Below are 16,595 nucleotides of genomic sequence, written 5' to 3'. Positions count from 1 at the left end.
CATTAACGTTTAGCAGAATCAACTATAATTAGTACACCACCTAAATGTTTGAAGAACGTCTGATAAATACGTTCACCGTTGTTTCAGCAGGGAGAAATCACAAGCAAAACATACCCAACTTAAACAATCTCGCCAGAGTACCGAGCTTCCGTAGTTACTAGGCGACTGTAGAGCTACAAGCGCGTTTCCGGTCAAAAAGAAATCCACTTCCTAAACCAATGGAAAGAGTTATGCCCCTTCGCTACAAGCTCATTCCAGCGCCTGACACACTAATTGTTACCTTCCCGGTATCATCACGATAGTATGCATGGCGAGCTCCGGGAATGGGCTATCGCTGTGAGGAGTTAGATCTTGACACCGTGATTGTCACTGCTGAGGCTATTGAGAATGTGTTTTGTTAGTATTCTAATCTATTTAGAAGACCTCGTTATAGAAATGAGGCAGAGAGAAATAATCATTAAAAAATGTTGATGAGAGAATTTCTTTGGGGAATTATGCATTAGAGGACATAACATCGAACTTTTCTGTCATATACCAAGGGGGGTAACTCTGACCTGTCTCGCCGGCTGTCATGCACGTTGATTTGCGAAACTAGTCATGAAGGCCATCATCCAGAGAGTAATGAAAGCAAGTGTGACAGGTATCAGCTTCTAAATTCAGATTTGAATGACTTAGTAAATAACCATTACAACACAAACATATAGCAAGGCTCCAAGTGATGGGGTATCCGTTCGAATGGTCGATCATTTGTCTATACACAGATACAGACTACGAAAGTATTGAAGTGAAATTCTTCATGACTTTACTTGTCTTGCGGAGTGGACCTACCCGTTTTCAAACAGCCATAATTATCGAAATATCTCGCGTTATGAAGAGCGGTGTGACGTCATTAAAGCTGATGACTTGACAGTGCACACATTTGTCAACATTGGGTCATATGAAGTCCTCTACAACTATTAAAACAGGGCATCGTCATTCAGAATTGTTGTGCCCGCCTGTGTGAGAAAAAGCCACCTACTCTGTAGCCTGACTGGCTACTGAACTTTAGGCACAATTCTTAGTTGATCAAAATTAAATAAAATTGTTCCGTCTCTGTATTTTTTTGGTTTGTTGTTTAACGCCGCACTCAGCAATATTCAAGCTATATGAAGGCGGTCTGTAAATAATTGAGTCTGGACCAGACAATCCAGTGATTAATGTCATGAGCATCGGTCCACGCAATTGGGATCGATGACATGCATCAACCAAGTCAGCGAGCCTGACCACCCGATCCCGTTAGTCGCCTATTACGACAAGCATAGTCACCTTTTACGGCAAGCATGGGTTGCTGAAGATCTATTCTACCCGGAATTTTCACGGGTTTCTGTCTCTGTATGAATACAACCATAAAAAATATAACAAAAAATAATTAATGCCTGCAACAAATCAAGGTTGCAAGATCAGAGTTACCTCCCTTCATAATATTTGTCTTATGATTTGCAATTATTGTTTACTTTGTTGATACCTTTACATTATCAAATTTCTGAAAATATAAACTGTCGCATATTTATGGTTGTGAAATTTGAAACTGTCTAGTAATTTTAAAGGACAAGTAAAGTCAACATAGCAACTTTGCAGATTTTAATACATTTGGGCATATTTAATCACAAATGCTTGAACAAAATTAAATTGAAAATTAGAAAAAGTGTAAATAAAACGACAAAAAAAGACACGTGAAATCGTCCTCCAAATGAAAAATTCCGGCCAGTAAGGGGATTCCCCCACGGTAGGTTTAAAACAGATTCTGCTGCATGACGTGCTATGTTTCAATCATCAGGCTGGCACCCAGTCTGCCTGGTGGTGTATCAGGGCCCTTCCTTCTTGTCCAGCACTTATTATAGGTACAAATTCACCTGAGCATGGTGATTGGTAAGGCAATAGGGGATTAAGCTTTATAAGGTTTAGAACCTATAAAAACAAAAGACGAGGATATCCGTGAAGATCCAGGAAAGAATAGGTCTTCAGCGACCCATGCTTGTCATAAGAGGCGACTAATGGGATCGGGTGGTCAAGTTCGCTAACTTGATTGATGCATGTCATCGTATCAATATTGCGTGGCTCAATGCTCATGATATCAATGACTGGACTGTCTAGTCCAGACTCGATTACTTACAGACCATCATATAGCTGGAATATTAATTGCTGAGCACAGCGATAAACACACAAACGCACAAACAAACAAAAAATCAACATGTAATCATCAAACAGAAAGTTAGCTATCATGTATTTATTGGACTCCTTCAAGGATTCTAACACAACTGACAGACAGACAGATATGTTTATCTCTAGTTCAGTCCCAAATACCCATTGTACAAAGGTAGTGCTGTGAGAGTGACAAAGTTTACAATTCCTCACATACCATATTCGACGTAATAAGCGCCAAGGGCACTCTCAAAATTAGAAAAAGGGGGCTGTTATTAGAATATTATTTTGGTGGAAAAAAGAGAGTTGAAAGATAAATTTCGTGGTTTATGCTGACACACTGAAATGTTTATATGCAACAGATACATTTTTCCATAATTTAATTGCCCATAATTAAGAATGCATATAACACACGAGTGAGTATTATATGCGAATAAATAAGTCTTGTATACATTGATCAATCGGAAGGGGTGCTAATTGGGATTTTTCACTAGCCAATATATCAGCAAATATCGCAGTGGGCACTAATTAGAGCGGGGCGCTTATTACATCGAATACAGTATTTTAAATATGTTTAATATGAGAATCTGAATTAGAGACTGAACAAATAGATCTAATGCTGTGGTACATGTTGGCCTTTCCTTATGGGAGGCAACACATCCCTATGCAGTTATATAAAACACAGTTATACAAAATGCATTTTCTATCTTCAGGCACTTTACACAATGCATCATCATTATCCAACTCACAATTATCCCTTTGCCAATTTTCTGGTTGCTATTGCACCCACTTCTTAATTTGGTTACAGTTCTTCTATAACAAAATAAGGGCCACGGCTGGCCCAGTCGTCTCAGGCGCCGCGATTCGCTGTGCAGAGTTGCGTCCCTTGGGCACGCCAGAAACCTATGATTGTGGGTTCGAATCCTGGTTCGCCCTGATTATGTTTCTAGGTTTGTCAGCACCATACCCCTGCTCATGGGTTTCGGGTAAACGTCTGAGACCTGCATCACTTCAGGCTTTACTCCTAGATTAAGCTAACGCGCCGCGATACAACTGGAATACTGTTAAAAGCAGCGTTAAACCTCACTCACTCGCGTTTATTTCACATGTTAAAATATAGGAAATATGGAAACAGATCTTATGCCCTTATGTCACTCTGCACATTGATGGTGGTGTGAATTATCATCCTTGCCGTTTTCTCAGCCATGTTTGAAACAGTGTCCTGTGACGGTACAATCAAACCTTGAAATGGCGAGTTCACGAAGTCTTAGGATGCTGAACGAAATCAATATACAATCTCATTAAAATCAGATCTTAGTTCTCGCTACCGCTAAACAAAGATCTGGGCCCACTTGCACAAAGCGATCTTAGTGCTAAGACTATTGTAAGCCTATGTTAAAGCATCGGAGTTACGATCATCTTAGCGCTAAGATCGCTTTGTGCAAGTGGGCCCTGAAGACATCCCATTACGGGTCACGTCAGACCGACCTTTTGCGAACTTTGACCGACCAATGGAATGACCAATCAGTAGGCAGCTTTCTCGTGCTTTACGGCACAAATTTCAAATTGGCGACTACGCTTCGAGACATATTTTGACAAACTCTCGATTACAAATTCGAAACCTGAACAAAAAAACCATTCTGGAATGGGTAATAGATGGTCTAGATTGTAAGGATTCAGTTGTTAAACCCATAACTATCGTTCGGAATACCCCATGTTCAACATTATCGTTGTTTGTAGGCTTGTTCATGGAAGCTTTCTTCTATTTCAGTTGGAGATGAAGTGGTTGGGTCGATCGGAAGAGGCCTGTGTGTGCTGGTGGGAATCTCGAGATACGACACCCCGAAGGAGATGGAGTACATGTCAGTCACTGTGCTCTACATAGATGTCATTATTATGCCTCAAAGTGAGATTGACCAATCAGAGAGCAGATCTACTGACCCCATATGAGTCCGTATACCGTCAGTAAAAATCCAAGATGGTTGATACTGACCTGATATGAGACCGTATACCATCAGTAACAGCCATCTTGGATTTTTCAACACCCACCTCAAATATTTCACATGAAAATTCTGGTACAGAAATTCGTTATTCGACACTGTTTTGTGTTTTAATATCCTTAGTTGTGATGTACAACGACAATATTTCTTAAAGAAACCATGTTCGTGACTTTATTAATAAAAACTATACAGAAAAAGGCTCACAACAGAGGTCACTGATTTACAAATAGCAACATCATAGAAACAGGATGACGTCACATAGCAATAGAAAAGATAGCAGCCGTCTTTAGTGTCAACGTTTCAGCATAATAAATTTATGGTGCCGTATACGGTGCCATATTAGGTTAGCAGAAAAATATTGGGGTCGGCTTGCGACTCGTGTGGTGTATGGCCGGACCTGGTGTCCCATGACAAGTGTGGTGTATGGCTGGACCTGGTGACAAGTGACAAGTGTGGTGTATGGCTGGACCTGGTGTCACATAACAAGTGTGGTGCTTGGCTGGACCTGGTGACAAGTGTGGTGTATGGCTGGACCTGGTGACAAGTGACAAGTGTGGTGTATGGCTGGCCCTGGTGACAAGTGTGGTGTATGGCTGGACCTGGTGACAAGTGTGGTGTATGGCTGGACCTGGTGACAAGTGACAAGTGTGGTGTATGGCTGGACCTGGTGTCACATGACAAGTGTGGTGCTTGGCTGGACCTGGTGACAAGTGTGGTGTATGGCTGGACCTGGTGACAAGTGACAAGTGTGGTGTATAGCTGGACCTGGTGACAAGTGTGGTGTATGGCTGGACCTGGTGACAAGTGACAAGTGTGGTGTATGGCTGGCCCTGGTGACAAGTGTGGTGTATGGCTGGACCTGGTGACAAGTGTGGTGTATGGCTGGACCTGGTGACAAGTGTGGCTGGATTGTCTGCCTTATTCTGATGCTGACACAAATCATGTTGAACTAAACTGTTGATTCTATCTCAAAGATTTCCACTTTCAGAGTTAGAAAAGTTCTGAACTTGCGTCTGTTTGATGATGACGGTGGAAAGCGATGGGCCAAGAATGTGATGGACAAGCAGTTTGAAGTGCTTTGTGTCAGCCAGGTGAGCTACTGTGTGATATGTCCAGGTGAGCTACTGTGTGATATATCCAGGTGAGCTATTGTGTGATATGTCCAGGTGAGCTACTGTGTGATATGTCCAGGTGAGCTATTGTGTGATATGTCCAGGTGAGCTACTGTGTGATATGTCCAGGTGAGCTATTGTGTGATATGTCCAGGTGAGCTATTGTGTGATATGTCCAGGTGAATTGTGTGATTTCCAGGTGAGGTGCTGTGAGTTTAAGTCACTACTCTGAAACCAAACTCCAGTAAGATATACTTTTGGTCAAGTCAGTCTAGAAACTATTCAAAATGAGTATGCTTGCAGACACAGTCATGCTGCACTGTTTATGTCTCTGCAGTTCACCCTGTGTGTGACTCTGAAGGGCAACAAGCCAGACTTCCACGAGGCAATGGGCCCCGACCTGTCCCAGCAGATGTACCAGGAGTTCCTCAAGCAGCTGGGAGCCGCATACTCCCCCGACAAAGTACAGGGTACGTAGACGATTCAAGTCCATGGTCATGTAGACGATTCAGGTGTGGACAATTCATGTACATGGTCATGTAGACAATTCAGGTGTTGACGATTCATATACATGGTCACGTGGATGATTGAGATGTTGACGATTCATGTACATGGTCACGTAGATGATTGAGATGTTGACGATTCATGTACATGGTCGCATAGATGATTGAGGTGTAGACGATTCATGTACATGGTCACGAAGATGATTGAGGTGTAGACGATTCATGTACATGGTCACGTGGATGATTGAGATGTTGACGATTCATGTACATGGTCGCGTAGATGATTGAGATGTTGACGATTCATGTACATGGTCGCGTAGATGATTGAGGTGTAGACGATTCATGTACATGGTCACGAAGATGATTGAGGTGTAGACGATTCATGTACATGGTCACGTGGATGATTGAGATGTTGACGATTCATGTACATGGTCGCGTAGATGATTGAGGTGTAGACGATTCATGTACATGGTCACGTAGATGATTGAGGTGTAGACGATTCATGTACATGGTCACGAAGATGATTGAGGTGTAGACGATTCATGTACATGGTCACGTGGATGATTGAGATGTTGACGATTCATGTACATGGTCACGTAGATGATTGAGATGTTGACGATTCATGTACATGGTCGCATAGATGATTGAGGTGTAGACGATTCATGTACATGGTCACGAAGATGATTGAGGTGTAGACGATTCATGTACATGGTCACGTGGATGATTGAGATGTTGACGATTCATGTACATGGTCGCGTAGATGATGGAGATGTTGACGATTCATGTACATGGTCGCGTAGATGATTGAGGTGTAGACGATTCATGTACATGGTCACGAAGATGATTGAGGTGTAGACGATTCATGTACATGGTCACGTGGATGATTGAGATGTTGACGATTCATGTACATGGTCGCGTAGATGATTGAGGTGTAGACGATTCATGTACATGGTCACGTAGATGATTGAGGTGTAGACGATTCATGTACATGGTCACGAAGATGATTGAGGTGTAGACGATTCATGTACATGGTCACGTAGATGATTGAGATGTTGACGATTCATGTACATGGTCGCGTAGATGATTGAGGTGTAGACGATTCATGTACATGGTCACGTAGATGATTGAGGTGTAGACGATTCATGTACATGGTCACGTAGATGATTGACGTGTAGACGATTCAAGTCCATAGTCACATTAATGATTCGGGTGTGGACAATTCATGTACAGTCTAGTCCCATTAATCAGACATGGCTGGTTGCATATGATTATGTCGGATTAACGAGTATTTCAGATAAACGAAATTAAGTAGTACCAACGTTCATTGTCATAGTTCGCAAAAGATTCTTCTGACGTGACCTGTAATGGGATATTCTCGGCAATATCGAGAACTTGTATCTGCTTTTAATGAGATTGAGGTAATCTCAGCATGTGATTTATCCTGTTTTCCATATTTAAAGCATGTTTATTGTTAAGCAAAGTTTATCTCTGCAGCTTTGTAATATGCAACTACCAGTCGACTCGTCTCGCATCAAAACACTGGCTGTGTACCTGGGGCAGATGACCACGGAGTACGCTGATCACTGTGTCAAATTAACGAGACTGATTAATGAGAGATTTCGATAATTCGTTGCAAATTAGGTGTGTTGAAGTCGGAGAACGAGATGTCGGATTAACGGGTCAAAATAGCACTGATTTAATTGGTTCCCATCATTAGTGTCGGATTAAGAGACTTGACTGTACATGGTGGTATTGTTTGAATCCTGGATGCTGGAATATTGATAATGAAAGTGGTCATACACAGTGACTTGGTTGATAGCACGTCATCGTACCCCAGCAGCGGGGACCATTTTTCACAATATCAATTGGGGGGCACGGGGGGCCCAGTCGTCTAAGGCGCCACAATTCGCTGTGCAGAGTTGCGTCCCTTGGGCATGCAAGAAACCTATGATTGTGGGTTCGAATCCTGGTTCGCCCTGATTGTTTCTAGGTTTGTCAGCACCATACCCGTGCTCGTGGGTTTCACCGAAGTGCTAAACGTCTGAGACCTGCATCACTTCGGGCTTTCCTCCCACATTAAGCTGACACGCCGTGATATAACTGGAATACTGTTAAAAGCGGCGTTAAACCCAACTCACTCACGTTTATTTTACATGTTAAAATATAGGAAATATGGAAATCTGCATGATTTGTTATTCTGTTTCCAGCTCAACATATAGTAGATTTCTCATCTGATCAACTTAGTGTGTATTTCATGATTATGTTTCAGATGGTAAATTTGGCGCCTACATGCAGGTGAATATACAGAACGACGGCCCAGTGACGATACCTCTGGAGTGTGTGCCAGCGGGACCAGTAAGTCTTCAGTGGCAGTCGTCTCACTCTGAGAATGATATCAGAAAAATATATTGGGGATTTCAGGTCACAGTATGGTGCCTTGTTGCCATGGTTACAGAGGTAAAAAAATTATGATGAGGTGGCTAGCTGCTGATGTGGTGTTCACACAACTATAGACATCCTTGTTGTCTTATATCACATAGCTGCTCAGCCTCTCTGCAAATTTAGATTAACTTCTCTATTGCATATTTATTCTTGAGCAGAGGGCACGCTTGGTCCAGTCATCTAAGGCCAGAACCTCTGATTGTGGGTTTGAATCCAAGTTCACTCCTTTTGTTTCAAGGTTTGTCAGCACCATACCTACTGGGTGTTTCAATGAAGTGGTAAACATCGGAGACCGATATGACTTTGGGCTTTCCTCCCACATTAAGATGACACATTGTGATATAACTGGAATACTGCGGCGTTAAAGCTCCATTATACCCAACTCACTATTCTTGAGCAAGAAAAAACATTTGCTGAATGTCATCTTGACTGATGCTCCATCTCTCTAAAATCAATTATTATACTCCGATATGAACACACCCATCTTCCTGAGGCAAGAGCGTTAACTGACTTTAAAAGTCCAGTTTCCACCCTTGTCGAACTAGGCTGGAATTCCTAACGCCACTAGTGGCTATTACAAGTAATGTCCCTTCTATCCCTTTCGTATCACTTACCTTTGCTTTCAACAAAATGGGACCCGTGAAGATTCCGGGGTAGAATAGGTCTTTAGCAACCCATACTTGCTGTAAAAGGCGACTATGCTTATCGTAAAAGGCGACTAACAGGGTCGGGTGGTCAGGCTCGCAGACTTGGTTGATACATGTCATCGATCCCAACAGTGGATCGATGCTCATGATGTCAATCACTGGATTGTCAGGACCAGACACGAATATTTTACAGACCGCCGTCTTATAGCTGGAATATTGCTGAGTGTGGCGTTGAACAACAAACAAACAAACAAACAAATCAAACAAAATGATGGGGCCCAGCCAAGATGATCTGATCGACAATCAAGATCTGTATTGTGATAAAATGAGTCTTACATCACGAAGTGCATCAAATCACGTCAGCACCTTGATCAAAATCATGAAAAGATTTAGAAAATATCTGTTGACAAGTTAGCGGTGCACATGTTTTGCAAATCCTGCAATCGACTGAAATCTGCATGAAAGTTTACGAACTGGATTTCGATTTCAGGGCGCGATTGTAATTGGACTACGCATAGACTCATTAGTCCAGCCAAAATGTAACTCCATAATACCAGCCTGATTTGGCACGGGTGGAATCTGGACTTTTATGGTCAGTTAACTCACTTGCCTCAGGAAGATGAAACACACACAAGGTTCTGTCGGGGGAATCAGCCAATCAGCATCCAGGCGTCTTAATTATCGAGATGAGTGAGTGAAGCATTTAGACCAGCATGTCACTTACAGAATTACTCCATGCACTTACAGAATGACGTGAAGAAAGCTGACAAGAGAGCAGGCAAGCAGTCATCAAGCAAGGTCAAGTCTGATGAAGCTGCAGACTCCTCCCCATCTGAATCTCCGAGTTCTCCAGGAGCATCGGGACTCACATGATCTCGTACTGTAGTAGAGTTGTCTTATTTGTACATAAACATTTTAAAGAACATGTTCTCTTACTTCTTTATTAAACATTTACAAACAACCGACACAGACATTGTACAAACCATATTTTAATCGACATGTTAAAAATTCATTCGAGATCCATTCAAGAAAAAGTTATCGAAAATGTTTTGAATTCCACACCACTCCCACCATGTACAGGGAGGACAGATGTAGCATCTGTGCGTCACATCGGGAAATGGTACAGCACTAATGGTGTTGGTCTCCTCAAGAAACGCTTCACAAGCTATGCTTGTGGTTCATCATGATTGGTTCAAATTGTTAGCATCAGGTGTACTCTGTCTCTAAATGAAACCCTATGGACATGATAGATGATACTTAGCAATGTGAACAAACTACAGAATACATGGGACGTTACCATGGTTATACTGGCTTCTGAATACCTGGCACTTTACCATGGTTACACTTGCTACAGAATATCTGGCACGTTACCATGGTTATACTGGCTGCAGAATACCTGGCATGTTACTATGGTTACACCGACTACAGAATCACATTGTATTAGGTGCCGGTTAAAGGTCATACCTCACAAAGACCTTTGTATTTTTATGGAATTAAAACCATTTCAGTGATAGGTAGTGCTACCAGAAATAATGTTGAAACTATATTTTGGGTATAAGCTGCACACACAAGAATACGTAATATGTATCGGGTCATGAGCAAGGTATCGTGATACGTATCGGATCGCACAGTTGGTGTATCGTCCAAGCCCTAATAATAGGTACCCTGTTTATCAAATGCACTGCCCGACCCCTCATGATCGAGAAAACAAAGAAACAAAATAGAAAAATCACAAAACAGATAAACATTCCGCACTGTCAACAACATGATAGGAGATGCACACGTAGACGGAGTCTAGTCGATAATTCACAGAAATTGTCTAACGTTTCATAAATTTTTCATATCAAATTACCATATTTGCCGTAATGAGCGCCTGGGAATTTAGAAAATTGACAAACAATACACAACAAAAACGAAATCAGAGACATTTTAATAAGCCAGTGGATGTTTCATATATTTATCTAGTAGGGCTGGGACGAGTCCCAATTTACCACCCGGGCCACCCTCCTATTACCCGACCCTACGGGTACCCACTGTAGGTCTCATGAGATAGGTACAAAATGCCCGATTGGGCATTTTATTACCATAGCACTGGCAAAACGTATTGAGATACATGTATTAAACAATCTGGTCATGCATACACTGAAGTTGACTCAAGTTATATCTTTATTCAAAGATATGAAAAGTCAGAAGGAATGCGAACATTTCTAACTTGTAGTGTACCGGTAACCATACTACCATAGAGTTCTAGATACTTTTCTTTGTCATTAAACAATATATCATGTGACTAACCATGTAGTCCTGTGGGTACCCAGGTCCTACTCAGCACCCACCCGACCCGAGTTACCCGTCCCAGCCCAAGTATCTATACCCTGAAATATTAAAGGAATGATAAGTAATATTAACAATACACATAATGCAGTCATCAACATCACAGTAGTACAAACCGTTTTACATGACAAACAGATGTTGTTCCTATATTAGTTGTTATACTGTACAATGATCTGCTAACTAATGTAAGAACCAAATAGAATAATTATCCATATATCATATTATCTAATTGTAAAGAGATAATAAATTTCTTTCAAAATACATACATGTACATGACTTTACAGGTGTGACACACTTATGTGTTATTTGCCCATATGTCTGTGTTAAAAATGTGTGTAGACTGAGAACATGCAGTGAGACAAAGGGTCAACTTTGAGGGCTAGCTTGGCCAATCAGTTGAGCACGTCATAGCTTGGGTTTGTTTAGGCTCACAAAATGAAGGACACATGAACTACATTTAATCTATCTTAACCAATCATAAAACATAAAGTTGAACACTTAAAAGCAGACTACCCGTGAAGATTCCGGGGTAGAATAGGTCTTCAGCAACCCATGCTTGCCGTAAAAGGTGGCTGTGCTTGTCGTAAGAGGCGACTAACAGGATCGGGTGGTCAGGCTCGCTGACTTGGTTGATGCATGTCATTGATCACAATTGCGTGGATCGATGCTCATGATATTAATCACTGGATTGTCTGGTCCAGACTCGATTATTTACAGACCGCCGTCCTATAGCTGGAATATTGCTGAGTGCAACGTTAAAGAACAAACAAACAAAACTTAAAAGCAGGCACTGAAGGTGAATAAAATAAACATGTACAGTGTTGTATCCGTCACATCTGTACTACCCACAAGATAATATGATCGTGTACACGTTCGGTCTTATACAGCGAGTGAGTGAGTGAGTGAGTTGGGTTTAACGCCGCTTTTAACAGTATCCCAGTTATATAACGGCGTGTCAGCTTAATGTGGGAGGAAAGCCCGAAGTGATGCAGGTCTCTGACGTTTACCACTTCGGTGAAACCCACGAGCACGGGTATGGTGCTGACAAACCTGGAAACATAACCGGGATTCGAACCCACAATCATAGGTTTCTGGCATGCCCAAGGGACGCAACTCTGCACAGCGAATCGCGGCGCCTTAGACGACTGGGCCCCCCGTGCCCCCCAGGGATACCTTAGGAACTGTTGGACATCATGTATCAATATGAAACAAATAGAATTAAAACCCACTTAAAATATTTTGGCACATTAACATCACAAAAATCATACTTGACTATCAACCTAAGAACTGAACATGTCTAAAAAACATTTCTCCCCAAGCGTACACACACATGGTGCAGAAACCTTGCAGTCACACCAGTTTGATCTCGTTGTCACCAACATCAGACACCTACATGGACAACGGAAACACATGAATCCCAATAGTTTTCCTTAAGGCTGAATCAGTTGTACAGTAGGGGTGAAACGATCCAGCAAGGTCAGATACGATATGTATCATGATACATAGGTTAAGATATGTTAAGTATCGCCATACTCATATTTATGTCAAATAGCATGGAAACTTCTTGACAGTAAATATTTCAGAGAAAGTTTAGAAGAAAAGCTTGCTGTTGACACATGCTTGTAGCAGCTATTTTTAGCAGTGAACTTGAAACACTAATTACAACACCTTTTTCTATAGCTGACTGACAAAAGCCAGGGGTCATTTAACAAGAAGTAAGTGTTTTTTTTCAGCAAGTGTATCGAGACAAAAAAAATGTATTGTGTATCATATGGGATGTATTGTTTCCCCCCTATTGTCTAGCAAGCTGAACGAACAGATGGCTGCAGAGTAATAGCACTTTTAAACAACGATGAGCCATGGGCTAGCACTGATTTCTAATTCAGCAGTTGTCATGGTTATTTTGGCCTTATTTCTTTGAGAGTAGATGGTTTCACAACTGACGGTTTTCGTTTACTGACTGGAGGTAATTGCCGAGGCACATTCTTGACTTTCCCATTGTTCAGGTGCGAGGGGATAGTCGGGGAGGGAATAGTCGGGAGACGCATCTGTTGTTGTTGCCCCAGATACTGATTCGGAACAGACACAGTCTGATTCTGTATTGCAAAGTTGGGAACAAGAAGTTGCTGTTGAATTCCCCCTGTCACCACAGCAGATCCTGTTACAACTGGACCCTGGAGGATGCTCTGCACACCACCAACTTGATGGCTGCCAGACACACCGATAGGCAATGAGTTGGACAGAGTCAGAGCTCCTGATATGACTTGCGGTACAAATCCTCTTGGAACAGGATGCTGCAGCAGCTTCATCTGCTGCATTCCAGGCACCTGAGATGGAATAAGTGCACTTGAAGTGAAGACATTGTTTGACGGATTAGAAACACTAGCCATGCATACCCTCGGGGTTTGTATAAGAGAATTGGTAAAGGTATTTGTCTGTTTGGGATGGGTAAAGGTAGTGGTCTGTATGGGATGAGGCTGTCTGTGTTGCGGGGGTGCTGCTACCTGAGGGGTCAAAGGCACTTCCAGCTTGTTGTTGGGAGTGTAGCCCGGCAGCATCACAGTGGCGGTCTTCCCATTTGCTAATGCCACCACAATAGGTATAGTCTTTATAGGGTTGGTGGTGCCAGCAACTTCTGACAACTCCAGAGATCTTGCAACAGGCTGGATGGTATAATGAGGCACTTGTGACTGAGTGTCGGGACATTTCGATTTGACAGACAATATCTTTGACTGTTTTTTGGGAGTTTTTTTTGTGACGAACTTTTGTTTTCTTTGTGGTGCTTCTTCTTCACTATGAAAAATATTCAGCTTCCTGCCAGTGTAAATCTTTCTCTTGGTTTTGGAAGGGAATACTAGGCCAAACGGAATTTCTCGAAGTGAAAGCTCTTGTAAGGTACAGTCAGATACACTGATCATATCACTGGAATTGTTTTCACTTGACGAAATACAAGTCTCATTGTTGCTTCCAATTCCACTGGCTGTAAATATATCATCACCATCATCACTGGAAACATTCAGCGTTGTCATCTTCCCTTCAGGGGCATGATCTCCCATATCTTCAAGATCAATGACAACATATTCTTCATCATCTTCATCATCATCATCTAATCTGTTCAATACTTTTGCCTTTTTTGCCAAAGAATTTGTTTGAAAATCTCCTGACTCTCCAGATTTTCGCTTTGCTGAATCCATTTGACAACAGACAGTTTGTTTCTTATTAGAATTCTCTGTTTGCTCATCACCATGAGCTCTAGACTGCTGGCTACCCTGGTTGTCTGTTTCTTGACACCCTTCTGTTTTTTCTTCTGAATCGGCATGATCTAGAGCTTGGCACTTACGAAAATAATCCCTCATTCTCTTACTTGCACAATCTTGTGATGGCTCCAAAACCTTTGTACTATCCAGAACTCTGTCCTTCAAGCTTACCACATTCTGAATCTGAAGTTCTGTCTTGGGAATAATTTCCCGAATCTTACCCTGTTTGCCAGACCAAGTAACTTTCTGCCTTCCTTTGCGCTTCGATTTCTTCACCGGGGTATAGGGAGTGCCTGCTGGCGAGAACCTAGATGGATTCAGCTTGGCAGCAGGAATGGCAATGATCTGTCCGTTTGGAGAAATAATAATCTTATGTCCTGAAGCTATCTGTGGTTGATTAACCATAACAGGCTGAGCTGAAGGACTCAATACTGGAACTGTATTCACAGGCAATTTGACCAGAGGAGAGCTTTCTTTTGCAACATCTTCATTCAACATATCAATTTTCTGAGACGTAATGTCAGTATTCTCTGCTGTTCGAGTAATTTGGTCTTCGGATATTTTAGTTTGGGCATCCAAGACCAGAGGTACAGCTCCATCTCTTGGTGATACAGGAAAGATTGCATAGTTTCCTTGGTCATCAATTTGTCGAAGTAAAACTTGTACCCGCTTGCTTTCAACAGACTCAATCTTGTTCTTATGTAATAACAAACTGTCCCTTGTGGCCTGATGATCCTGACTATCTGCACAGGTTGTTTTCTGAATAGATTCACCTGTCTGGAGACACCCCATGCTGTTGGCATCATGGGCAGACTTGATACCATGGAAATCCTTATCACAGTCAACATGTTCAGTGGCTAAACATCTCAAATCACTAACTTCCTGCAGGATGCCAGATTTCTCTGCCAAAGAATTCCCAGGTCTGTTTTTGTCAATGTTTTTCTGATTGTTTTTATCATGTGTTTCATTGACATATAATTTCATTGGCTTCAGATCTTCTTTGAATGTATCCGTAGCAAAATAGGAACCTTCTGCTTTAGGTGCATCCTCATTCCTATACAGAGCTGTTCCACATATAGAACTGTTTTCCTCGTAACTGGTATCAATTGGTTCTGTTTTAACCTTAATTGTTTCAGTTTCAAGATTTTCTAATCCTGTCCCTTCACTGGAAACATGTTTTGTTGGAGAAAGTGGTTCTGATTTAACCTTAAGTAACAAATTCCCTCTGCAGTTATCACCCTGGAATTTACTCTTTGAATTTCCACAGTTTACCTCACTTGAATATGAATCTGTAAATATACCAGATGGGCTGGTGGTTTTTCCTTTGCTGCTTTCACAAATTATTTCATCCAAGATACCAATGCCTTGATTACATGATGTTTCCACAAACTGGTTCAAATGTTTCATACCAAGTTTCATCAGGGTTTCAGTAAGAATCTGAATATCATCCTGATTTTGAAAACTTTCTCCATAAATAAAACGTATCAACAAGCCCAAAGAATGCCCACCAATGTTGTTCAGTCTGATCTTATTCAGACTTCTTCTCTCGCACAATAGTCCATAGAAAGGCTCACAAGCCGCCACCATCACTGAAGCGTGAACTTTGAACTCGGTTTGATCCCGAGACATTAGAACCAGGTCACAAAGAATGCCTTGAGTTTGAAGTTCCCGAAGCCTCCCAAACGCCTGCAGTTGATATTTGATGTGTTTAGCTGCCATCGTAAGTTCTTAAGATCACGAGTCGCGTAGTACTATCAACCTACATCGCATCAACTTCCCCATTTTGTTTTTCATACCAATCATGTCACTGGAGACGTACATAGATGTGGATTGGCCGTTAGGAAGCATCGTATGTTAATTTATCCAATCAAAATAGCGTTTAGATTCTCAAGATGCGATTGGCTTTATTTCCTTAACCAATGACATCCACGGTAAGAAACAGACACAGTGGGCTCGCGATAACATTAATATCACGATATTACATTGTTCCACCATTGATAACACACACTTTTACAGTTAAAGAAACTTACAGGCACTGCAGCTTCCCCCGTTGTTAGTAAGCAGGAGAAGTCACCTATAAGCCAATCATATCGTTCGTAACAAAATCCATGTTGATTGGCGT

At 41.7% G+C, this 16,595-nt stretch overlaps 2 protein-coding genes across 10 annotated transcripts in view; one reads left to right on the top strand and one right to left on the bottom strand.

Annotated features, from left to right (window-relative positions):
• LOC124116814 (cilia- and flagella-associated protein 70-like) overlaps positions 1-211 on the bottom strand; it is a 46,144-nt gene extending 45,933 nt beyond the window's left edge. For 5 of the 6 annotated variants that reach the window (XM_046478338.2, XM_046478336.2, XM_046478340.2 and 2 more), the window contains exon 1: positions 115-211. The gene's annotated coding sequence lies outside the window, so the exon portion shown is untranslated. Of the gene's footprint in view, positions 1-40 lie in introns of all 6 variants that reach the window. The other variant, XM_046478337.2, reaches the window with a different exon arrangement.
• Positions 212-494: 283 nt separating this feature from the next.
• On the top strand, positions 495-9,810 carry LOC124116816 (D-aminoacyl-tRNA deacylase 1-like). Of its 4 annotated transcripts, none has more exons than XM_048388509.1 (6): positions 495-640; positions 3,953-4,043; positions 5,170-5,272; positions 5,631-5,763; positions 8,066-8,151; positions 9,612-9,810. In XM_048388509.1, exons 1-6 carry the CDS (start codon positions 598-600, stop codon positions 9,756-9,758), a joined length of 603 nt encoding a protein of 200 aa, XP_048244466.1. In that variant the 5' UTR covers positions 495-597; the 3' UTR covers positions 9,759-9,810. The 4 variants fall into 4 exon arrangements, with proteins under 4 accessions (XP_048244466.1, XP_048244467.1, XP_048244469.1 ...); XM_048388510.1 differs by having other exon boundaries at positions 496-640; positions 9,633-9,810; XM_048388512.1 differs by having other exon boundaries at positions 496-640; positions 8,066-8,068; positions 9,633-9,710.
• Positions 9,811-16,595: the final 6,785 nt, after the last annotated feature.

This window comes from Haliotis rufescens, unplaced genomic scaffold, assembly GCF_023055435.1.
Source record: "Haliotis rufescens isolate VD_foot unplaced genomic scaffold, xgHalRufe1.0.p SCAF_72, whole genome shotgun sequence".
NCBI lineage: Eukaryota > Metazoa > Mollusca > Gastropoda > Lepetellida > Haliotidae > Haliotis > Haliotis rufescens.
This window is presented reverse-complemented; position numbering and strand designations above follow the sequence as displayed.

What these genes read in the sequence shown, in the direction of transcription:
- LOC124116816 (XM_048388509.1), top strand. Translation starts at nt 598, where the DNA reads ATGAAGGCCATCATCCAGAGAGTAATGAAAGCAAGTGTGACAG. An exon ending in AATGAAAGCAAGTGTGACAG is followed by an intron (nt 641 to 3,952) that starts GTATCAGCTTCT and finishes CTTCTATTTCAG; the next exon opens with TTGGAGATGAAGTGGTTGGG. An exon ending in AGTGTGTGCCAGCGGGACCA is followed by an intron (nt 8,152 to 9,611) that starts GTAAGTCTTCAG and finishes TGTCACTTACAG; the next exon opens with AATTACTCCATGCACTTACA.